At 49.5% G+C, this 26,172-nt stretch overlaps 1 protein-coding gene across 1 annotated transcript in view; it reads right to left on the reverse strand.

The window, feature by feature from the left end:
- Positions 1-26,172, reverse strand: part of PMS1 (PMS1 homolog 1, mismatch repair system component) — a 228,726-nt gene that overhangs the window by 119,647 nt on the left and 82,907 nt on the right. The window contains 3 exon segments of the mRNA XM_063932749.1: positions 6,418-6,581; positions 8,779-8,881; positions 18,257-18,439. Of these exon segments, the coding sequence (XP_063788819.1) occupies positions 6,418-6,581; positions 8,779-8,881; positions 18,257-18,439 (450 nt within the window).

Raw genomic sequence — 26,172 nt, forward strand, 5'->3', positions numbered from 1 at the left:
CCTAACCTTAACCTCCTTCCCTGCAGCCTAACCCTAACCACCTCCCCTGCAGCCTAACCCTAACCGCATCCCCTGCAGCCTAACCCTAACCACCCACCCACCACACCACAGCCTAACGCTAACCACCCACCACACCCTAACTCTAACCGCCTCCCCTGCAGCCTAACTCTATCCGCCTCCCCTGCAGCCTAACCCTAAACGCCTTCTTTGCAGCCTAACCCTAACCGCCTCCCCTGCAGCCTAACTATAATCTCCTCCCCTGCAGCCTAACCCTAACCGCCTCCCCTGCAGCCTAACCCTAACCGCCTCCCCTGCAGCCTAACCATAACCGCCTCCCCTGCAGCCTAACCATAACCTCCTCCCCTGCAGCCTAACCCTAACCGCCTCCCCTGCAGCCTAACCATAATCTCCTCCCCTGCAGCCTAACCCTAATCACCTCCCCTGCAGCCTAACCCTAACCGCCTCCCCTGCAGCCTAACCATAACCTCCTCCCCTGCAGCCTAACCCTAATCACCTCCCCTGCAGCCTAACCCTAACCGCCTCCCCTGCAGCCTAACCCTAACCGCCTCCCATGCAGCCTAACCCTAACCGCCTCCCCTGCAGCCTAACCATAACCGCCTCCCCTGCAGCCTAACCATAACCTCCTCCCCTGCAACCTAACCCTAACCGCCTCCCCTGCAGCCTAACCATAATCTCCTCCCCTGCAGCCTAACCCTAATCACCTCCCCTGCAGCCTAACCCTAACCGCCTCCCCTGCAGCCTAACCATAACCTCCTCCCCTGCAGCCTAACCGCCTCCCCTGCAGCCTAACCCTAACCACCCACCACACCACAGCCTAACCCTAACCGCCTCCCCTGCAGCCTAACCCTAACCGCCTCCCCTGCAGCCTAACCCTAACCGCCTTCCCTGCAGCCTAACCCTAACCGCCTCCCCTGCAGCCTAACCATAACCTCCTCCCCTGCAGCCTAACCCTAAACACCTCCCCTGCAGCCTAACCCTAACCACCCACCACACCCTAACCCTAACCGCCTCCCCTGCAGCCTAACCCTAACCGCCTCCCCTGCAGCCTAACCCTAACCGCCTACCCTGCAGCCTAACCCTAACCGCCTCCCCTGCAGCCTAACCCAAACTGCCTCCCCTGCAGCCTAACCCTAACCTCCTCCCCTGCAGCCTAACCCTAATCACCTCCCCTGCAGCCTAACCCTAACCTCCTCACCTGCAGCCTAACCCTAACTGCCAACCCTGCAGCCTAACCCTAACCGCCTCCCCTGCAGCCTAACCCTAACCGCCTCCCCTGCAGCCTAACCCTAACCGCCTCCCCTGCAGCCTAACCCTAACCGCCTCCCCTGCAGCCTAACCCTAACCGCCTCCCCTGCAGCCTAACCCTAACCGCCTCCCCTGCAGCCTAACCCCGAACCGCCTCCCCTGCAGCCTAACCCTAACCCCGTCCCCTGCAGCCTAACCCTAACCACCTCCCCTGCAGCCTAACCCTAAACGCTTCCCCTGCAGCCTAACCCTAACCTCCTCCCCTGCAGCCTAACCCTAAACCCCTCCCCTGCAGCCTAACCCTAACCGCATCCCCTGCAGCGTAACCCTGTCAACCCCCTCCAGCCTAAACCTTACCCCCAGCCATCCCTCCACAGGCGTACCATAATTGTACCCCTAGTGCCTAGCCATAACCCTAACCAAAGTACTTAACGTTGACATCCGACAACAGTCTGACCATCACCATCCCATATTAAAGGAGTTGGGAAGTGAGTAGCAATAATTATTAAATTGGAGGGCAGTCATACTTTGCCAAAGGGATATACTAGTGGATTTTAGATATTTATATATTAACAATTACTTATATGCACTTTACAATTTGGCACAAACAGTAATAAAGCAAGACATAGAGGTAGGAAGGCCCTGCTCGCAGGCTTACACTCTATCGGGAAACAGCCACTGATACACAAGGATAGGTGCTACCTATTGCATATAACATACAGTTGTAATCTCATACCTGTTGTAAATGGTGCAGAGTGTTAGTGACCGCTCACTTGGGTATCTGTCTGTATGTAACGTATGACGTTACATGGAGTGTGTGCGTGGGTTCCGCACTGTATTCCGATGATATTACATTAGAATAAGAAAGTTTAACAAGTAAACATCAACTCTCAAGCAGGTTAATAACACTAGCTATGGGGTATATGCAATTGCGGTCGAATTGCCGCAAATGTCGAAAAATGGGCCATTTTCGACACAAAAAACATGTCGAATTTGATTCGACAATGCAATACCGTGCTTTTCGACAAAAAAAATGACTTTTTCAAATTCGACATTTCTCAAATTCGACATGTCTGCACTGTTAAAAATGCGGCTTTTTTCGACAAAAGTATATTCAATTGAAGTTTGTCGATTCGACAACAGTGCTTTTCGACAGTAAATTCGTCAATTTCATTCCGCCACACTTTGCTGGCGGAATGTAATAAAAAAAATTGAAAACATGTTTTTTTTAGTGTTTTTTTTATTGCTAATAGCATATCTATTTATATTAGAAGGGATTATGTACTTGGTTTGTCTATTAGGAGACACAAGTATTATTTACAGATTTTTTTAAATAATATTGGTGGTCATTCAGAGTTGTTCGCTCGGTAATTTTCTTCGCATCGCAGCGATTTTCCGCTAATTGCGCATGCGCGATGTTCGCACTGCGACTGCGCCAAGTAAATTTGCTATGCAGTTAGGTATTTTACTCACGGCATTACGAGGTTTTTTCTTCGTTCTGGTGATCGTAATGTGATTGACAGGAAGTGGGTGTTTCTGGGCGGAAACTGGCCGTTTTATGGGAGTGTGTGAAAAAACGCTGCCGTTTCTGGGAAAAACGCGTGAGTGGCCGGAGAAACGGGGGAGTGTCTGGGCGAACGCTGGGTGTGTTTGTGACGTCAAACCAGGAACGAAACTGACTGAACTGATCGCAGTGGCAGAGTAAGTCCCGAGCTACTCAGAAACTGCAAAGAAATTTCTATTCGCAATTTTGAGAATCTTTCGTTCGCACTTCTGCTAAGCTAAGATACACTCCCAGAGGGCGGCGGCTTAGCGTGTGCAATGCTGCTAAAAGCAGCTTGCGAGCGAACAACTCGGAATGAGGGCCATTATTTTTTTTTCACTGACTAAAATAGAGAGAGCATGGTTTTTAGTGGGAAGGGGTGGGAATGGGTTAAAATCAGGAAAAAAAATGCGTGGGGTCCCCCCTTCTAAGCATAACCAGCCTCGGGCTCTTTGAGCCGGTCCTGGTTGCAAAAATACGGGGGTAAAAATGACAGGGGATCCCCCGTATTTTAACAACCAGCACCGGACTCTGCGCCTGGTCCTGGTGCAAAAAATACAGGGGACAAAAAGCGTAGGGGTCCCCCGTATTTTTTGTACCAGCACCGGGCTCCACTAACTGGACAGATAATGCCACAGCCGGGGGACACTTTTATACCGCTGCCTGCGGCCGTGGCATTAAATACCCAACTAGTCACCCCTGGCCGGGGTACCCTGGAGGAGTGGGGACCCCTTAAATCAAGGGGTCCCCCCCCAGCCACCCAAGGGCCAGGGGTGAAACCTGAGGCTGTCCCCCCCATCCATGGGCTGCGGATGGGGGGCTGATAGCCTTGTTGAAAATTAAAGAATATTGTTTTTTGCATAAGAACTACAAGTCCCAGCAAGCCTCCCCCCGCAATATAACTTATTACCAGTTACTTTTATATTGCAAATATATCTTGCAGCACTTTACAGATAATATTTGGCCATTTGCATATGCCCCTGGGCCGACACACACACACACACACACACACACACACACACACACACACAACACACACACACACAACACACACAAACCAGTATTAATTATTTTGTCAGGACCTAATTAAACTTCCAGTATATTTTCCGAGTGTGGGAGGACACTGGGGCATCGGACGGAAACCCACGCAAGCATGGGGAGAACATACAAACTCCACAGTTAGTGCCACGGTGGGAATCGAACCCAAGACCTCACTGCTAGCAAAGCTAACCCATACACCATGTATATATACAGTACAGCACAAAAGTCTTTTGACAGATCATTTTTCGTGCTTGGAATTGACAGCGTCGGTGCGATCGTCTGAGCACAGCGGAAGTACACACATTTCACCTCAGCACCGCGACTTATTGGTAAGAATATTTTTTTAATCAGAAGAACCGTACACATGGAAAACATTTACAGTCACATGTACTAAGCTTCGGAGAGATATAAAGTAGACGGAGATAAACTACCAGCCAATCAGCTCCTGACTGTCATTTTTTAAACACATCCTATAACATGGCAGCTAGGAGCTGACTGGCTGGCTCTTTATCTTGTTCCACGGTTTAGTAAATCTCCCCCAGACTATCTTACACATTAGCGCAAACAGCTCTGACAGTTATTTACAGCCAAGAACATTAGACTTTTATACATCCCACTCGGGGGCTGTGGTTGTAGCTCTGTCATTATTACGTCTCCGCCGTGTTCCCACCCTTGCTGATATACGGAGACCCCCTATGCACATTGCACCTACAATTATAATTATACACTGTTGTGATCATTCCCGAGTTCTCCCGTAAAGAAAACACGATCAGACCTTTCCGACTGGAAGAAGAATGACTGTATAAAGCGGAGCACGTCCATCAGACTTAGTGGTATATTCAATTAGAGTCGGACGCTGCCGTCTTGTCGGAAAGACGGCAGTTTCCGACTGATTTAGGTTGAAAGGGGTTCCGCCCTATTCAACAGGGGCAGATTTTGTCAGACAAGTCGGGGATTCCCGACTTGTCAGAAAACATGTGGATTGGCGGAAGACATCCGCGTACTTCTGTCGGAAATGGGGCCAAAGCCAATCAGCGTGCTTCTGTCGCAAATGGGGCCAAATCCAACAGGTTTTTAAAAAAGTTGGATTGAGATGAGGGAGCTGCTCTTCCCCGTCCCTCCGCTGTTCTCCCCCTTCTCCCCGCTGCTATCCTCCGTCTCCCCGCTGCTCTCCCCTTTCTCCCGGCTGCTCTTCCCTGTCTCCCCGCTGCTCTCCCCCGTCTCCCCGCTGCTCTCCCCCGTCTCTCCGCTGCTCTCCCCCGTCTCTCCGCTGCTCTCCCCCGTCTCTCCGCTGCTCTCCCCCGTCTCTCCGCTGCTCTCCCCCGTCTCCCCGCTCCTCTTCCCCGTCTCCCCACTGCTCTTCCCCGTCTCCTCCTCTCAGCTCCCTCATCTCCTCGCTACTCTCCTCCGTCTCCCCGCTGCTCTCCCCCGTCTCCCCGCTGCTCTCCCCCGTCTCCCCGCTGCCTATCCCCCGTCTCCCCACTGCCTATCCCCCGTCTCCCCGCTGCCTATCCCCCGTCTCCCCGCTGCTCTCCCCTGTCTCTCCGCTGCTCTCCCCCATCTCCCCGCTGCTCTCCCCCGTCTCCCCGCTGCTATCCTCCGTCTCTTCGCTGCTCTCCCCCGTCTCTCCGCTGCTCTCCCCCATCTCCCCGCTGCTCTCCCCCGTCTCCCCGCTGCTATCCTCCGTCTCCCCGCTGCTCTCTCCCATCTCCCCGCTGCTCTCCCCCGTCTCCCCGCTGCCATCCTCCGTCTCCCCGCTGCTCTCCCGTCTCCCCGCTGCTCTTCCCCGTCTCCCCGCTGCTCTTCCCCGTATCCCCGCTGCTCTCCCCTTTCTCCTCCACTGCTCTCCCCCGTCTCCTCCTCTCAGCTCCCTCATTTCCTCGCTGCTCTCCCCCGTCTCCCCGCTGCTATCCTCCGTCTCCCCGCTGCTCTCCCCCGTCTCCCCGCTGCTATCCTCCGTCTCCCCGCTGCTATCCTCCGTCTCCCCGCTGCTCTCCCCCGTCTCCCCGCTGCTCTCCCCCGTCTCCCTGCTGCTCTCCCCCGTCTCCTCCTCCCAGCTCCTTCATCTCCTCGCTGCTCTCTCCCATCTCCCCGCTGCTCTCCCCCGTCTCCCCGCTGCTCTCCCCCGTCTCCCCGCTGCTCTCCCCCATCTCCCTGCTGCTCTCCCCCGTCTCCCCACCCCCGTCTCCCCGCTGCTCTCCCCCGTCTCCCTGCTGCTCTCCCCCGTCTCCTCCTCTCAGCTTCCTCATCTCCTCGCTGCTCTCTCCCGTCTCCCCGCTGCTCTCCCGTCTCCCCGCTGCTCTCTCCCATCTCCCCGCTGCTCTCCCCATCTCCCTGCTGCTCTTCCGCGTCTCCCCGCTGCTCTCCCCCGTCTCCTCCTCTCAGCTCTCTCATCTCAATCCGACTTTTTTTAAAGTCGGATTCAAGATGGTCAGGAACGGCCAAATCCGACATCAATAGCCCTTGTCGGATCCATTCTGACAAATGCATGTTGGAATGGATACGACTGAATATACCCCTTAGATGATGACGGTTCCACTACATAGATAACAACAAAGAATAATGACCTTATTGTGTATTAGCACAATCCTCACGTGCGGCTGAATAAGCCCATAGGCCATTAGCAGGTCCTGGATCTTCCTCAGCTCTTCTCTGCACTTCTTGCTGGTGGAATAATACTGTTTTCTTACCGGCAAGTTCCGGAACAGTTTAATGACAGAGACGGTGGTGCCTGCAGGCGAAACAACAGATCTATGAAGACTAAACAAAACAAGATGACCGCTGGAAACTCTTAGACTAGGGGGTATATTTACTAACGTGCGGGTTTACAGAAGCGTACATGATGCACATAGCAACCAACCAGGTTCTAGCTATTATCTTCTAGAAGGTGCCAGATAAATGATAAATAGAATCTGATTGGTTGCTATGGATGGACCGCTCTACTTCTGTAAACCAGCACTTTAGTGAATATACCCCTAGGAGTTACTCAAAAATAAAATAAACTCACATTTAAAAAATAATCAAATAACAGTCTAACACAAAAATAAAAGTGAAAAATAAGCATTTTATTACACCTTTGCGTAGGCGCGTCGTACGGGTACAAAGAGGATCGGTGCTGGGCGATGGATTTAGCAAATATTCCATTCGCACAGCCGATCGCAAGGAGATTGACAGAAAGAAGGCGTTTGTGGGTGTCAACTGACCGTTTTCTGGGAGTGTTTGCAAAAACGCAAGTGTGTCCAAGCGTTTGCAGGGCGGGTGTCTGACGTCAATTCCAGGACCAAAAAGACTGAAGTGATTGCAGCGGCTGAGTAAGTCCAGAGCTACTCTGAAACTGCACAAAATGTTTTTGTTGCGCTCGGCTGCACAGGCGTTCGCACACTTGCAAAGCGAAAATACACTCCCCCGTGGGCGGCGACTATGCGTTTGCACGGCTGCTAAAAGTAGCTAGCGAGCGATCAACTCGGAATGACCCCCAATATACGTAAAAACATTTTCCTTCAACAACCTTAACTCTCCCGGGGTGAAGTGTTTTAACAGCAGGGAAGTCATTTTACAAAGTGAACAGCGCCATCTAGTGTGCAACTAAGACTGAGCAATGACTATAGGACTAATCCAGACATGATCGCAGGGCTGCAAATTACACCGTCCTGCGATCAGATAGTCGCCGCCCAATGGGAGTGAAAACCCGCCCCGTGCAAGTGTGCGATTGCACGTGTACGCTGTGCGAAAATTCCCCTCAGTCAGCGAACAGCTGCAAAACCGTTCCCATCACACTCATCATCAATGTAGATATGGCAAGTGGCCATCATCGATGGTTACCAACTATGCAATGGATAGTTGGTAACCAACCGATGGTCATCCCTGTTCTTTGACTGACTGGCCCATGGGCCAAGCAGAACCTGGGGTGAAACTTTGAGTGTATTCAGGGGCTGAGCTATCCTCTGTGTCTCGTCACCTTCTAAAAAAAATGCCAAAAAATAAAAACAGTTGGTTATGCTGTGCCATCGATGGAGGAAAACCATCTGGCTCTCCAACACCGATGGCAAAAGCATTTGACATCGGCAATAATTGGGGTAGCATTTCTACCAGCTGCTCAGTGACATCCACCAATTCCTGATCCTCAGTACCGGCACTTATTCTGCACCACGGGGGTCATTCCGAGTTGTTCGCTCGTTGCCGATTTTCGCAACGGAGCGATTAAGGCAAAAATGCGCATGCGCATGGTTCTCAGTGCGCATGCGGTAAGTATTTTAGCCCAAAACTTAGTAAATTTACTCACATCCGAGCGAAGAAATTTCTTCGTTGAAGTGATCGTAGTGTGATTGACAGGAAGTGGGTGTTTCTGGGCGGAAACTGGCCGTTTCCTGGGAGTGTGCGGAAAAACGCAGGCGTGTCAGAGAAAAACGCGGGAGTGTCTGGAGAAACGGGGGAGTGGCTGGCGAACGCTGGGCATGTGTGACGTCAAACCAGGAACGAAACGGCCTGAGCTGATCGCAGTGTAGGAGTAAGTCTCGAGCTACTCAGAAACTGCTAAGAAATTTCTATTCGCAAGTCTGCTAATCTTTCGTTCGCAATTCTGCTAAGCTAAGATACACTTCCAGAGGGCGGCGGCCTAGCGTGTGCAAAGCTGCTAAAAGCAGCTAGCGAGCGAACAACTCGGAATCACCCCCCATGTCCAGGAACCAGATTTAATGCTCCAAGCAGTTTTCTCAATTAAATGCTACACTGCATGCTGCTGCACCAGTACTTCCAGTTACAGTAGCAGCAGAGCTTTCATCAGTGAAAGAAACGGGGTCTTATAAGACAGCGTACAGCCTGCCCCTAGTCCTCACACTGTTAGTCCATCACCCATTTGGAAAGCAGAACAGAAAGATGTGAGAACGACTACTAAGGATAAAAGCTACGGTTCTGTGTGTTCCGCTCACCGTGTCCTAGGTGTGACGGCTTCTGAGACACAACACGCCCGTTGCTGTCCAAAGCATACACGGTGCTGATCTCATCGTCGGCCGTCTTCGTTGTGATATGTACCTAGGAGATGAGAGAACAAAGAGTTAAAAAACGGTAACAGGACTTGGTAAACTTTTCCAATGGAAAGAAAACATTGTAGTCAGTAATGAATATGGGTAATGCCAATGTTATTTCTTCCATATAAATCCTATGATAATGCAAACGCATTCAGCAGTCAGACCCTGAGACGCTCTAGGGGCGGGTCTAGTCTTGAGCCATCGGATGAGGACGCAGCCTGGAGTTTGTGCTGCTGTCCGTGTATCTTCTGCAGCACTTTGATCACGTTTGCAGAAATGTTTTATCAGATAAAACTGCATTAACATCAGCGCACTTAGGGGGTAATTCAGAGTTGATCGCAGCAGCAAATAGGTTAGCAGTTGGGCAAAACCATGTGCACTGCAGGGGAGGCAGATGTAACATGTGCAGAGACAGTTAGATTTGGGTGGGTTATATTGTTTCTGTGCAGGGTAAATACTGGCTGCTTTATTTTACACTGCAATTTAGATTTCAGTTTGAACACACCCCACCCAAATCTAACTCTCTCTGCACATATTACATCTGCCCCAACTGCAGTGCACATGTTTTGCCGATAATAGCCCCTGGGCAAAGATCACGATAAAAATTACCAATAGGATACCACTCCATGTCTAAGAAATATACCCAAGCCGCCGAGGCGTGGGCAGTGCTATGAACTGTGCCATATACAGCAAAAAAAAGCTCCATTTCTGTGTCATCTGACCACAAAAGCTTATCCCACATTTTATCCGAGTCACTCTGATGTTTTCGGAGGTTTACCACAACACATATGGCTTGTCATATGTATTAAAAAGGGTGGGTCGGAAATATAATGGAGATAATAAGAATTTACTTACCGATAATTCTATTTCTCATAGTCCGTAGTGGATGCTGGGAACTCCGAAAGGACCATGGGGAATAGCGGCTCCGCAGGAGACTGGGCACAAAAGTAAAAGCTTTAGGACTAGCTGGTGTGCACTGGCTCCTCCCCCTATGACCCTCCTCCAAGCCTCAGTTAGGATACTGTGCCCGGACGAGCGTACACAATAAGGAAGGATTTTGAATCCCGGGTAAGACTCATACCAGCCACACCAATCACACCGTACAACCGGTGATCTGAACCCAGTTAACAGCATGATAACAGAGGAGCCTCTGAAAAGATGGCTCACAACAATAATAACCCGATTTTTGTAACTATGTACAAGTATTGCAGACAATCCGCACTTGGGATGGGCGCCCAGCATCCACTACGGACTATGAGAAATAGAATTATCGGTAAGTAAATTCTTATTTTCTCTGACGTCCTAGTGGATGCTGGGAACTCCGAAAGGACCATGGGGATTATACCAAAGCTCCCAAACGGGCGGGAGAGTGCGGATGACTCTGCAGCACCAAATGAGAGAACTCCAGATCCTCCTCAGCCAGGGTATCAATTTTGTAGAATTTTACAAACGTATTTGCTCCTGACCAAGTAGCTGCTCGGCAAAGTTGTAAAGCCGAGACCCCTCGGGCAGCCGCCCAAGATGAGCCCATCTTCCTTGTGGAGTGGGCATTTACAGATTTTTGGCTGTGGCAGGCCTGCCACAGAATGTGCAAGCTGAATTGTACTACAAATCCAACGAGCAATAGTCTGCTTAGAAGCAGGAGCACCCAGCTTGTTGGGTGCATACAGGATAAACAGCGAGTCAGATTTTCTGACTCCAGCTGTCCTGGAAACATATATTTTTAGGGCCCTGACAACCTCTAGCAACTTGGAGTCCTCCAAGTCCCTAGTAGCCGCAGGCACCACAATAGGTTGGTTCAGGTGAAACGCTGAAACCACCTTAGGGAGAACCTGAGGACGAGTCCTCAATTCCGCCCTGTCCGAATGGAAAATCAGATAAGGGCTTTTACAGGATAAAGCCGCCAATTCTGACACGCGCCTGGCCCAGGCCAGGGCCAACAGCATGACCACTTTCCATGTGAGATATTTTAACTCCACAGATTTAAGTGGTTCAAACCAATGTGACTTTTTGGAACCCAAAAACTACATTGAGATCCCAAGGTGCCATTGGAGGCACAAAAGGAGGCTGTATATGCAGTACCCCTTTTACAACGTCTGAACTTCAGGGACTGAAGCTAGTTCTTTTTGGAAGAAAATTGACAGGGCCGAAATTTGAACCTTAATGGACCCCAATTTCAGGCCCATAGACACTCCTGTTTGCAGGAAATGTAGGAATCGACCCAGTTGAATTTCCTCCGTCGGGCCTTACTGGCCTCGCACCACGCAACATATTTTCGCCAAATGCGGTGATAATGTTTTGCGGTTACATCCTTCCTGGCTTTGATCAGGATAGGGATGACTTCATCCGGAATGCCTTTTTTCCTTCAGGTTCCGGCGTTCAACCGCCATGCCGTCAAACGCAGTCGCGGTAAGTCTTGGAACAGACAGGGTCCTTGCTGAAGCAGGTCCCTTCTTAGAGGTAGAGGCCACGGATCCTCCGTGAGCATCTTTTGAAGTTCCGGTTACCAAGTCCTTCTTGGCCAATCCGGAGCCACGAATATAGTGCTTACTCCTCTCCATCTTATCAATCTCAGTACCTTCTGGGTGAAGTCCCCACTCTCCCGGGTGGAGGTCGTGTCTGCTGAGGAAGTCTGCTTCCCAGTTGTCCACTCCCGGAATTGCTGACAGTGCTATCACATGATTTTCCGCCCAGCGAAGAATCCTTGCAGCTTCTGCCATTGCCCTCCTGCTTCTTGTGCCACCCTGTCTGTTTACGTGGGTGACTGCCGTGATGTTGTCCGACTAGATCAACACCGGCTGACCTTGAAGCAGAGGTCTTGCTAAGCTTAGAGCATTGTAAATGGCCCTTAGCTTCAGGATATTTATGTGAAGTGATGTCTCCAGGCTTGACCATAAGCCCTGGAAATTCCTTCCCTGTGTGACTGACCCCCAGCCTCGCAGGCTGGAATCCGTGGTCACCAGGACCCAGTCCTGAATGTGTGGCCCTCTAGAAGATGAGCACTCTGCAACCACCACAGGAGAGACACCCTTGTGCTTGGTGACAGGGTTATCCGCTGATGCATCTGAAGATGCGACCCGGACCATTTGTCCAGCAGGTCCCACTGGAAAGTTCTTGCGTGGAATCTGCCGAATGGGATTGCTTCGTAGGAAGCCACCATTTTTCCCAGAACAATTTCATTGATGTACTGAGACTTGGCTCAGTTATAGGAGGTTCCCGACTAGTTCGGATAACTCCCTGGCTTTCTCCTCCGGGAGAAACACCTTTTTCTGGACTGTATCCAGGATCATCCCTAGGAACAGAAGACGAGTCGTCGGAATCAGCTGCGATTTTGGAATATTGAGAATCCAATCGTGCTGCCGCAACACTACCTGAGATAGTGCTACACCGACCTCCAACTGTTCCCTGGATCTTACCCTTATCAGGGAATCGTCCAAGTAAGGGATAACTAAAACTCCCTTCCTTCGAAGGAGTATCATCATTTCGGCCATTACCTTGGTAAAGACCCGGGGTGCCGTGGACCATCCCTACGGCAGCGTCTGAAACTGATAGTGACAGTTCCGTACCATAAACCTGAGGTACCCTTTGTGAGAAGGGTAAATTGGGACATGAATGTAAGCATCCTTAATGTCCCGAGACATCATGTAGTCCCCTTCTTCCAGGTTCGCAATCACTGCTCTGAGTGACTCAATCTTGACTTTGAACCTCCGTATGTAAGTGTTCAAGATTTTAGATTTAGAATCGGTCTCACCGAGCCGTCCGGCTTCGGTACCACAACAGCGTGGAATAATACCCCGTTCCCTGTTGCATGAGGGGTACCTTGATTATCACCTGCTGGGAATACAGCTTGTGAATGGCTTCCAAAACTGCCTCCCTGTCAGAAGGAGACATCGGCAAAGCCGACTTTAGGAAACGGCGAGGGGGAGACGTCTCGAATTCCAATTTGTACCCCTGAGATATCACCTGAAGGATCCAGGGGTCTACTTGCGAGTGAGCCCACTGCGCGCTGAAATTCATTGAGACGGGCCCCCACCGTGCCTGATTCTGCTTGTAAAGCCCCAGCGTCATACTGAGGGCTTGGCAGAGGCGGGAGAGGGTTTCTGTTCCTGGGAACTGGCTGATTTCTGCAGCCTTTTTCCTCTCCCTCTGTCACGGGGCAGAAATGAGGAACCATTTGCCCGCTTGTCCATGAAAAGACTGCGCCTGATAATACGGCGTCTTCTCATGTTGAGAGGCGACCTGGGGTACAAACGTGGATTTCCCAGCTGTTGCCGTGGCCACCAGGTCTGAAAGACCGACCCCAAATAACTCCTCCCCTTAATAAGGCAATACTTCCAAATGCCGTTTGAAATCCGCATCACCTGACCACTGTCGTGTCCATAACCCTCTACTGGTAGAAATGGACAACGCACTTAGACTTGATGCCAGTCGGCAAATATTCCGCTGTGCATCACGCATATATAGAAATGCATCTTTTAAATGCTCTATAGGCAAAAATATACTGTCCCTATCTAGGGTATCAATATTTTCAGTCAGGGAATCCGACCACGCCAACCAAGCACTGCACATCCAGGCTGAGGCGATTGCTGGTCGCAGTATAACACCAGTATGTGTGTAAATACATTTTAGGATACCCTCCTGCTTTCTATCAGCAGGATCCTTAAGGGCGGCCATCTCAGGAGAGGGTAGAGCCCTTACAAGCGTGTGAGCGCTTTATCCACCCTAGGGGGTTGTTTCCCAAAGCACCCTAACCTCTGGCGGGAAAGGATATAATGCCAATAACATTTTAGAAATTATCAGTTGTTATCGGGGGAAACCCACGCATCATCACACACCTCATTTAATTTCTCAGATTCAGGAAAACTACAGGTAGTTTTTCCTCACCGAACATAATACCCCTTTTTGGTGGTACTCGTATTATCAGAAATGTGTAAAACATTTTTCATTGCCTCAATCATGTAACGTGTGGCCCTACTGGAAGTCACATTTGTCTCTTCACCGTCGACACTAGAGTCAGTATCCGTGTCGGCGTCTATATCTGCCATCTGAGGTAACGGGCGCTTTAGAGCCCCTGACGGCCTATGAGACGTCTGGACAGGCACAAGCTGAGTAGCCGGCTGTCTCATGTCAACCACTGTCTTTTATACAGAGCTGACACGGTCACGTAATTCCTTCCAACAGTTCATCCACTCAGGTGTCGACCCCCTAGGGGGTGACATCACTATTACAGGCAATCTGCTCCGTCTCCACATCATTTTTCTCCTCATACATGTCGACACAAACGTACCGACATACAGCACACACACAGGGAATGCTCTGATAGAGGACAGGACCCCACTAGCCCTTTGGGGAGACAGAGGGAGAGTTTGCCAGCACACACCAGAGCGCTATATATATACAGGGATAACCTTATATAAGTGTTTTTCCCCTTATAGCTGCTGTATCTTTAATACTGCGCGTAATTTGTGCCCCCCCTAACAAAGCTAAATATTTATCTTATTAAAAACACGTTAAAGGTTAAAGAACACAGTACGCAATTGGCGCAAAAAGTACCGCAAGGGTACTCCCTTAACTATACCTTAAGGAATGTACTTATACTGTAAACCTCTGTGTAGTGGTAGTGTGTAAATGCAACACAGTATAACCTTATTACCTCAAAAGCTGTTCGAGCGTCACCGACGCTCTGAGATTACTTAATACTATAAGAAATACACAGATACCGTGCTCAGGGTCCAACGCCTAAATATATATATTATGAATGATATACTTGCAAAAGAATTTAACACAATACAAGCCATACACTACAATATAACATAGACTACCTAACCAGATAACTACACGGGAAATACAATACAATACAATTACGTTTAAGGGAAAATAAGAGGGGGAGAGGAGAAGAGAGAGAGAGAAAGAAATGGCTCACAATAACAAGAAGACAAATATGATTGCAGAGAAAGCTTACACATGTGAGGAACAATCGCTGCGCAGTCAGTCAATGCTGAGAATCTTTGTTTAGAAAGTACTTGAGCTTACCCATGCTGCCTGTCCCTATAAACACGACACCCAGCAACACAATTGTCCCTACAATGCCGCATGGGGCAGAAGCTAGACTCCATTTTGGGAAAACTCCACTTGATTCCAAAGACTACACCACATGGCTGAAAGGGGGAGGGGAAAATACCCGGCAGCAGCCATTTTAGATTTGCAGGTCCAAACACATGGCACTCTCTACTACACCACAATCACATAGCAGAAAACACAAGACTCCATTTTATTCCAAAATGTCCAAGCCTCAAAACAATGCATATGTTCTGATTTTACAATTCCAAACAATCTAAATCACCTTTCACAATGTAATCCAACTTCCTAGAACCATCTTATAATTTCACATTCCAAACAACTTCAGTATCTCAATAACCAGAGCATATTCATCACAAGACTAGATCACAATGTAATTAACACAAACGTAACTGCATGGTGGTATTTATGATTAACAAGATATATAGTATAACTAACCAGCACAATCTATTTTAAATCTCCATTAGGCAAACAAATACCACAAATACTATGCTACAGATTGTATACTGTTCCAATTCATCACAGACTTCACAGAGTATCCACAAACACCCAACAATCACACAACTGCCCAAACCTCGTTAACCTTAAGCCATTTGTATTTCCAAACTAACTAATCTATGCCAACCATTCTACAACTACATTGCTACAAACACATATTTAAAACTATTCTATGCCAATCAGCCATGAGATATTGAGATGATACTTAGTCTTTTCTAAGGAGCCCGGTGATGATCCAGCCATGCTTGCTGTGTGCTTTGTTCTGAGTGTAGCTACATTACATCTGTTCTCTGAGGCCACACCTGACCACTACCTTCCTGTTTGACCAGTACCTGGGGGAGGGGTCTTTCTTTCTTTGTATATGCTGATCAGGTTCAGCCCTGAAAACTTAGTAAAAGGTTGTCTTGAGCATCCATTGTTCTAACAATGTGATCTTAGCTTTTATACATATAATCATATCTATCTGCTGCAATGTCCCACAACTTCACAACCAGCATCAAACTAACCCACACATCATTCTGCTTGCTTCAATACCAAACATGATGGGCACATCTGGTTCTGTTCAAATGATACGTATTCATGACATCAATTCATCAGCCAATTCTAAATCTCCATGATGTCTGGTGCTTGACATTATTATAACCATGTACTGTATGAAACAAGCGCCGAATCCATCTCCGTGCCATGTCCGAGCAAATGCGTGTGTTTCCATATATTGCTGTGCTCGCTGCGCATATTTGCAAGTATAGCGACTTAAATGTGTGTGTGGTTTGAATGTTCTCTCTATGTAATATTTTTGACTTTGACACCCCTCTCTTTTTTAACCCTTTCTGTAGTGTAGTGACTGCAGGGGAGAGCCAGGGAGCTTCCCTCCAACGGAGCTGTGAGGGAAAATGGCGCCAGTGTGCTGAGGAGATAGGCTCCGCCCCCTTATCGGCGGCCTTATCTCCCGTTTTTCCATGTATTCTGGCAGGGGTTAAATGCATCCATATAGCCCAGGAGCTATATGTGATGTATTTTTTGCCATCTAAGGTATTTTTATTGCGTCTCAGGGCGCCCCCCCCCCAGCGCCCTGCACCCTCAGTGACCGGAGTGTGAAGTGTGCTGAGAGCAATGGCGCACAGCTGCAGTGCTGTGCGCTACCTTCTTGAAGACAGGACGTCTTCTGCCGCCGATTTTCCGGACCTCTTCTGCTCTTCTGGCTCTGTAAGGGGGACGGCGGCGCAGCTCTGGGACCCATCCATGGCTGGGCCTGTGATCGTCCCTCTGGAGCTAATGTCCAGTAGCCTAAGAAGCCCAATCCACTCTGCATGCAGGTGAGTTCGCTTCTTCTCCCCTTAGTCCCTCGATGCAGTGAGCCTGTTGCCAGCAGGACTCACTGAAAATAAAAAACCTAATTTAAACTTTTACTCTAAGCAGCTCAGGAGAGCCACCTAGATTGCACCCTTCTCGTTCGGGCACAAAAATCTAACTGAGGCTTGGAGGAGGGTCATAGGGGGAGGAGCCAGTGCACACCAGCTAGTCCTAAAGCTTTTACTTTTGTGCCCAGTCTCCTGCGGAGCCGCTATTCCCCATGGTCCTTTCGGAGTTCCCAGCATCCACTAGGACGTCAGAGAAATCCTCCGCTGACCCCCGGCACAGCAGTCTCCGCAGAATTCTACGGGGCTATGATGAACCGGTATGAAGCAAGTTATGAAAAGTGAAACATTCTGGAGCTGGTAACCAGTAGGCAAAGACAACTATATAAGGCATTACCTATGGAAGCCTACGGGCTTCTTTAAGCAAAAATCCTCGGAGAGGGTTCCTAAGGATCCCTCTTCATCCCCCTGGCGATCAAGTCTTATCTTCGCAAGGGACAGAACTTATTGGAAGAGCTGTCCTGGGAGGTAAGTGTTCCTGCATACCAGCGATCACAGATGCCGGGTGGGATGTATCATAATTTCTATCCAAAGTTTGATACATCCCGCTCACAGTATCTACAGGAGACGCAATTTGGTGATCATCGCCATGTTTACAATACTAGCACACATGCCATCTTAACCATCGTAATTTTGGAAATGGCTGTACTGTATTTCCTATTTATTGGAAGTTTGCAATTAAAAACCAATTCCATATTTAATATGGGGAACATTATCCCCCCGGGTTGGTGTGGTCGGGCTGCTTCGGGGCATCATTATTGTAACACTTACTGTAACACCTTTTAACACTATGGGGTATATTCATTTGATGTTGGATCCTCTCCGACGGAGAGGATCCGACACATCACTATTCAATGCTGGCCGGAAACAAGTTGAATCCGCATCAGCGGCAAACTGTTGGAAAAACCGGCACGAATTGAATATACCCCTTCAACTCCTACTTCTCACTAGTGTGATGCCTGGGGCTGTTGTGCTGTGCTGGCTCGGAGGTCCTGAGCTGTGTACTTGAACCTTGTGAATATTAGGGACCCAACTGATGATGGTGCCTGGTCGTGGTAGGTGGGCCCATATACTTTGGCCAAAACTTATGCTAAGAACCTCCACTTTACTTCATGTTAAACTACAGAGAGAATAGTTCTGATTTCTTACTGTTTAGAGTGTGCACCTACATTTTCTCTTTTTTATGTGAGGCACTACAAGTCTCAGCATGGTAACACCTCTTATTATGTTTTGAATTAGGATTTGCAGCCCAGATCCCCCAACCCCCCCCCCCCGAACATTATCAAATTTAGCAGGGCTGGTTTAACCTCAACATACATAATAGTAAGACATCATGCTACGCAATGTGGTACGATGATACGACCAGCGAGCGCCGCCAGGCTCACCTCCGCTACAGAACAGATGGAACCCAAGGCCTCGCCGCGAAACCCATACGTCTCTATGGTCTCCATGTCCTCGTGGCAGGTAATTTTAGAGGTGTAGTGCTTGATCGCCATGACGGGCGCGTCCGCAGTTTTAATGCCAGTCCCATTATCTCGCACCTCAATCTTGTCAAATCCGAAATTGTCCTAAAAAAGGAACATAGTTACAATCAAACTGACCCTCTAAGTTAAAACATGGCGGGCGTACGGCAATCTGATTAATACAGGTATTAATTTTCCTAGTTACAGAACCAGCACTTACAAAGTGCAACTCCTGACAGCATACCCCGGGGTCACTGTTAGCCGATGCCGCGCGTACAAAGGTCACTGTCCTGTTTATCGCTGCTCAGCTGCGACTTTAATGCCAAAAACTTGTCCTTGACTCAGTATTCTGCCTCTGCAGCATTTTTGGCTGTAGCGCACACGTGCCCCTGGGGACGCTGCCTTACTGTCTAATTACAAAACCATCCTGGCCTGTGAGGACGTTACACAGCGGAGATTCTCACGGTGATTGTACTGTCAGATTATTTATAGAGGCAGGATCCGCGCTAATTGCTTCTGCACGTTACCCTGCACTGTCCATAACATCACAAGGGGCTGTACCCCGAAACGCCTTTATATTTACATCTCGCTATAAACGGCGCTCAGACACACGATTAGGTTTTATATATGAACACACTGCAATCGTTAGATATTAACCAGCGGTGAGGTCATTACGCAATGTGACAGTGATGACATCATTCCGTCACGTGAATTTGTGTCTTCAACAAATATAACAAAGGAATATTTTTACTGCACAAATCCTTCAGGTTGGGTTTGGCTGACTGGCGGCCGGGATCCCGGTTGTTAGGTGGCGTGCGCGGGTGGCGAGCGCAATGAAGCCCCTTGCGGGCTCGGTGGCTGGCCACAGGTTCTATCCCTACTCTATGGGTGTGCTAGTTGGCATGCCAACCAGCAGGCCGTTAACGGTTCGGGATCCCAATCATTCATGAGGTTGTCGCACATATCGCTGAATGGTGTCTGTAGAATTCATTCAATGATCGGACCTTTTAGAATAATATTGGTGGCATTTCATGAATGCGTTACGGGCCTGGTCCTGAGGTGAAAACAAACCATTCTGCAAGACAAGGGGGGTAAATACATGTCTTATGTTTGCATGCAGGGTAAATACTGGCTGCTTCTGCATGTAGTCCATGAAAACTCGGCAGCTTTATTATTACACTGTAAAATAATTTGAGTCGGAAATGCCCCTCCCCATAAGGTAGGGGGGGGGGGGGGCAGCTTGCCCCCCACAATATTTTGAGAGGCACTAGTTAATGCACTGGTTTACGGGGTGCAGTTCGGCCGCCACAGTGTTCTAGCCCTTCTCTACCTACCTCCAGGGCTTTACTGCATCCTGCTTTAGCCCCTACAGCGTATGGCCGGACCCTCCGCTCCGCTGTCCTGAGCCCTTCTCACCTCCCACTTCATATGTTCCTCCCCTCTACCCCCTCAGTCCTTCCCCCAACCCTTGCAGCACCTCCCCTCCCCCCCCCAAATTATACATAATTTATTTTAATTTTTTCTATCAGGTAGTTGATGTGGAGGGTAAGGAGGGTACGACCAGCTGCCCCTGAGGGCACCAAAATGTAATTATATCTTGTCCCTCCCCAACATAAGAACGTTGTGGTGCCCCTGCCTCTTCCACGTCTACCTCTCTCTGCACATTCCATCTGCCCCTCCTGCAGTGCCGCACGGTATTACCGAGGTGCAAAGTTACTTTTCTTTTACGTCCTAGAGGATGCTGGGGTCCACATTAGTACCATGGGGTATAGACGGGTCCACTAGGAGCCACTGGCACTTTAAGAGTTTGAGAGTGTGGGCTGGCTCCTCCCTCTATGCCCCTCCTACCAGACTCAGTTTAGAAAATGTGCCCGGAGGAGCCGCTCACAGCTAGAGGAGCTCTACAGAGTTTCTCTAGTAAAAGTTTATTTTAGAGTTTATTATTTTACAGGGAGGCTGCTGGCAACAGCCTCCCTGCTTCGTGGGACTAAAGGGGAAAGTAGTGTCCGCCCTGCGGGGTCTGAGCCACTGTCTCCGCTGACAGGACACTGAGCTCCTGAGGGGATAGATCGCTCCCCGCCACAGGAGATCGCTCACCCCAGCAGCATGCCGCCACCCCCTTACAGAGCCAGAAGATTGGTGGCAAGTGAGTCACCGACCTCCCTCACAAGCGGGGGGCCGGAGTGAAGATGGCGGCATTAGGGTAGGAGCCGGAGGCTCAGCGGTGCATAGTGCGGCGCTGTGAGGGGTGCCCTGAGCCAGCGCCTACACCCTAAACTGGTCACACAGCCTGTCGGGCTCCCCGGATCTCAGCCAACATCAATCCTCAGGCCAGTATAATCCTATGAAGAGCGGGAAGACAGCGCCATTTTGGGGGCGGAGCTTCTCCTCAGCGGACCCAGCAGCGTTCAGCGCCATTTTCCTGCCTGCACAGCGCTGTCAGTGAAGAGCAAGTCCCTCCACAGCAACTCCAGCTATCCCTCACGGCACAAGGGGGTTGTAGAAGGGGGGGAGGGGGGGGGGGCTGCAAACCGACTGTGTAACCTATTAAGGTGCACAGTCAGTGCTGACAAGGGGTCTCCCTTTGTATTAAAAGCGCTGTGTGTGGGTTGGCTCCAATCTCTGTGTTTCTCTTGCCATTCTTGGGGGCTGAAACTCTGTCTGTCCTCCCCTGTGTGTGTGTGGAGTGTTTTGTGGTCTCCATTAAGCAATGTCCAGGGACTCTGTGTCATATGCTGCAGAGGATATGTCCTCTCAGGATGATCCCATTCCATGTAATCAGGATTGCACTGGTTTAGCACAGATACCAGCAAGGGAGCCTGAGTGGTTATCCTCTATCAAATCTATGATTTCTCAAATTCAAATAGGGTTGCACAAAATGAATCTGCAACTCAGGCTTTACAGAACTCTATGGCAGTCTGGCCCAGTTCTGGTACCTCAGGGCTCCCCGCTGTATATTCCCATAAACGTGCTCCTGCTCAGATCATGCAGGATGATACCGATACCGATTCTGATACTGCAGACGGTGACGGTGATGTGTTGCGGGGGGGCTGCATCTCTTGCTAAAGGGCTGCAGTTGATGATAGAGGCTATCAGGGATGTGTTGAATATAGCTGATACAACACCTGAGAAGGTTGAGGAGGCTTACTTCACGGAAAATAAGAAAGCCTCGCTAACCTTCCCTGCGTCAAAGGAATTAAATGCTATATTTGAAAAGGCATGGGGAAAACCCGGATAAAAAATTCCAGATACCTAAAAGGGTTCTGGTAGCTTTTCCTTTCCCGGTAGAGGATAGGAAAAGATGTGAAAACGCGCCTATTGTTGACGCGTCTGAATCCAAACTCTCAAAAAAGGTGGTTTTACCTGTCCCAGGATCTACCGCCTTAAAAGAGCCGACTGATCGTAAAATTGATAATACGCTCAAATCCATGTACACGGCTTCTGTGGCAATACTACGTACCACTATTGCCAGTGCTTGGATTGCCAAAGCTATAGTAAAGTGGTCAGGCACGTTACTCGAGGACTTGGATACTATGGAGAAATGTGATGTTGAATTGTTTTTACGTAACATTCAGGATTCGGCAGGATTTCTGGAAGAATCCATGAAAGACCTGGGTTCCATGGCTGCGGGGATTTCCTCCATGTCGGTATCAGCTCGTCGAGGACTGTGGTTGCGCCAGTGGTCTGCCGACGCAGAATCCAGGACAAGTGTGGAGACCCTACCCTACACAGGTCAGGCTCTCTTTGGGGAAGCGTTAGATGCGTGGATCTCCACGGCTACGGCTGGTAAGTCACCTTTTCTTCCCTCAGCTACACCTGCTCTGAAGAAGCCCTTTTCTTCAGTTACATCACAGCCCTTTCGGTCTAACAAGCCCAGAAAGGCAAAGCCGTCCAACACCTTCTTTCGGGGAGGTCGGCCTAAGTTCAAGAAACCTGCGGCTTCAGGTTCCCAGGAACAGAAACCTGCTTCAGCTACACCAAAGTCCTCCGCATGACGGTGGACTGCACGCCCCGGAGGTGGGGCCGGTGGGAGCGAGACTCAGACATTTCAGTCATGTCTGGGTGTCCTCTGACCTGGACCCCTGGGTGCGAGTTATTGTGTCCCAGGGGTACAGGCTGGAATTTCAAAATCTCCCTCCTCACCGATCTTTCAGATCAGGCTTGCCAGCTCTGCTGGAGGACAGAACTGTCCTGCAAGAAGCATTCCAGAAGTTGGTGGAGGCACAAGTTATTGTGTCAGTACCACCTCACATGCAGAACAAAGGTTACTATTTGAACCTTTTCGCGGTACCGAAATCGAATGGTTCGGTCAGGCCCATTCTGAACTTAAAATCACTAAACCCCTTTCTAAAGGAGTTCAAGTTCAAAATGGAGTCTCTAAGGGCAGTGATATCAGGTCTGGAGGAGGGGGAATTCCTAGTATCCCTGGATATCAAGGATGCGTACCTCCACATTCCGATCTGGCTACCACATCAAGTTTATCTGCGATTTGCGCCGTTGGACTGTAATTTTCAGTTCCAGGCCCTCCCACTCAGTCTTTCCACAGCACCGAGGGTCTTCACCAAGGTGATGGCGGAAATGATGATGCTACTCCGCAGACAGGGGGTGAACATTATTCCGTATCTGGACGATCTGCTGATAAAAGCATCGTCCAAAGAGAAGCTGTTACGGTCCACAACACTCACGACTCAGCTTCTCAGGAAACATGGTTGGATCCTGAATCTTCCAAACTCAAATTTGGAACCAACCAGAAGGTTGTCCTTTCTGGGAATGATCCTCGACATGGAGGTGCAGAGGGTGTTTCTCCCAGAGTAAAAGACGGTGATTCAAACGATGGTCCGGGATGTCCTGAAGACAGCCCGGGTGTCAATTCATCAGTGCATTCGCCTTCTGGGGAAGATGGTGGTACTCTGCAGTACTGGAGGTTTCACGCTCGGTCCTTCCAACTGGATCTCCTGGACAAGTGGTCGGGATCCCTTCTACACATGCACCAGAGAATACGTCTGTCGCCAAAGGCCAGGATTTCACTCCTCTGGTGGCTGCAATTATCTCACCTTCTGGAGGGCCGCAGGTTCGGGATTCAGGACTGGATCCTTCTAACCACAGATGCAAGTCTCCGGGGCTGGGGCGCAGTCACTCAAGGAGGGGGTCAAGTCTAGAAGCCGGCCTGCTGATAAACATTCTGGAACTAAGAACAGTCTACAACGGTCTTCTCCAAGCGGCCCATCTTCTGAGAAATCGGGCCATTCAAGTGCAGTCAGGCAATATGACAACATAAACCGACAGGGCGGAACGAAGAGCAGAGCTGCGATGGCAGAGGTAACAAGAATCATCCTCTGGGCAGAAAAGCACCCGTTGCCACTGTCAGCAATCTTCATTCCGGGAGTAGACAACTGGGAAGCGGACTTCCTCAGCAGACACGATCTCCATCCAGGGGAGTGGGGTATCCATCCGGAGGTGCTCAAGGAGGAAACAGATCTTTGGGGCGTACCCCAGATCGACATGATGGCCTCTCGTCTCAACAAGAAGCTTCGGCGGTATTGTTCCAGGTCGAGGGACCCGCAACCAGTCGCGGTGGACGCCCTAGTGACTCCGTGGGTGTTCCAGACGGTGTATGTGTTTCCTCCACTTCCACTCATTCCAAGGGTTTTAAAACTCATAAGGAGAACAAGAGTTCAGGCGATCCTCATTGCTCCGGACTGGCCAAGAAGGGCTTGGTACGCGGATCTTCTGGATCTAGTGCAAGAAGAGCCGAGGCCTCTTCCTCTTCGGGAGGACCTGCTGCAGCAGGGGCCGTTCGCCTATCAAGACTTACCGTGGCTACGTTTGACGGCATGGAGGTGAACGCCTGATACTAGCTCGGAAGGGCATTCCAAAAATGGTTATTCCTACCCTGATACAGGCTAGGAAAGGAGTAACGTCTAAACATTACCATCGAAGTTGGAAAAAATATGGTTCTTGGTGCGAGTCCAAGAAGTTTCCTGCGGTGGAGTTTCAACTGGGACGTTTTCTCCTCTTCTTACAAGCTGGTGTGGATATGGGCCTAAAGTTGGGATCTGTGAAGGTCCAGATTTTGGCCCTATCCATTTTTTCCCAAAAACAATTGGCTGCCCTCCCTGAGGTTCAGACCTTTTTGAAGGGAGTCCTGCACATCCAGCCTCCCTTTATACCGCCTTCGGCGCCTTGGGACCTTAACGTGGTGTTGCAGTTCCTCCACTCGGACTGGTTTGAGACTCTACAGGAGGTTGAAGTAAAATTTCTTACATGGAAAGCTATCACTTTGTTGGCTTTAGCTTCTGCTAGACGTGTGTCGGAGTTGGGGGCTTTATCATGTAAAAGCCATACTTGATCTTCCACGAAGATAGAGCTGAGCTCTGGACACGTCAGCAGTTTCTTCCGAAGGTTGTGTCGGCATTTCATATCAACCAACCTATTGTGGTACCAGTGGCTACTGACACCTCAATTCCATCAAAGTCCTTGGACGTTGTAAGGGCTCTGAAAATGTATGTGAAGAGGACTGCTCATCACAGGAAATCGGACTCTCTGTTCGCCCTGTATGATCCCAAGAAAATTGGGTGTTCTGCTTCTAAGCAGACGATCTCTCGCTGGATTAGGTTCACTATCCAGCATACGTATTCTACGGCAGGCTTACCGTGTCCTACGTCTGTCAAGGCCCTCTCGACTCGTAAGGTGGGGTTTTCCTGGGCAGCTGCCCGGGGTGTCTCGGCATTACAACTTTGCCGAGCTGCAACTTGGTCTGGGTCGAACATGTTTGCAAAGTTTTACAAGTTCGATACTTTGGCCTCTGATGATCTGAAGTTCAGTCAATCAGTTCTGCAGGAGCCTCCGTGCTCTCCCTCCCGTTCTGGGAGCTTTGGTACATCCCCATGGTACTAATGTGAACCCCAGCATCCTCTAGGACGTAAGAGAAAATAGGATTTTGGTTACCTACCGGTAAATCCTTTTCTCGTAGTCCGTAGAGGATGCTAGGCGCCCGCCCAGCGCTTCGTTTTCCTGCAATTGTTATCTGGTTCAGTACAACTTTGTTTTAGTTATGTACTGCATTGTTACATGGTAAGTAATGTTTTCAGCGGTTGCTGAGTTTTCAAGCTTGATGTGCCTTGTATGTGTGAGCTGGTAAGAATCTCGCCACTATCTGTGTTAAATCCTTCTCTCGAAGATGTCCATCTCCTCGGGCACAGTTTCTAGACTGAGTCTGGTAGGAGGGGCATAGAGGGAGGAGCCAGCCCGCACTCTCAAACTTTTAAAGTGCCAATGGCTCCTGGTGGACCCGTCTATACCCCCATGGTACTAATGTGGACCCCAGCATCCTCTACGGACTACCAGAAAAGGATTTACCGGTAGGTAACCAAAATCCTATTTTTGCATTGCTCCGAGCCCCAATATACTGTGAGTGTACTTTTAGCAGCTGTAATATATTTTTTTCAGTCCCACAAGGTGTCCGTCTGCTGACCAGGCAGGATTACATTTGTGCTGGGTCTTCCAGCCGCTTTAGAACCACCCGGGGGCGATCTGACAGAGACACAGAAAAAGCTGTAAAACAGGACACCCATCTACAATCAATGCTTTGGACAGAACCATCGATTTAAAAAGGACACGCTCGAGTTCTACAGAACTGGAGCCTCAAAGCTAAAAGCTTGGCCCCAGGATGACGGGAAATTCTAGGTAATGCTAATAGTCCATTATCTGCAGATGGAAGTAAGCAGGTGGGGCAGTAAGGAATTAGAAGCTGCATCAGGCACCTTGGACTCTGATTATTCCGGGGGGTAGGAGTTGATTTACCGAAGGATGCAATACTGGTGGTTATAATCCCAACA

The sequence above is a fragment of the Pseudophryne corroboree genome, chromosome 7, assembly GCF_028390025.1.
Source record: "Pseudophryne corroboree isolate aPseCor3 chromosome 7, aPseCor3.hap2, whole genome shotgun sequence".
NCBI classification, from domain to species: Eukaryota; Metazoa; Chordata; class Amphibia; order Anura; family Myobatrachidae; genus Pseudophryne; species Pseudophryne corroboree.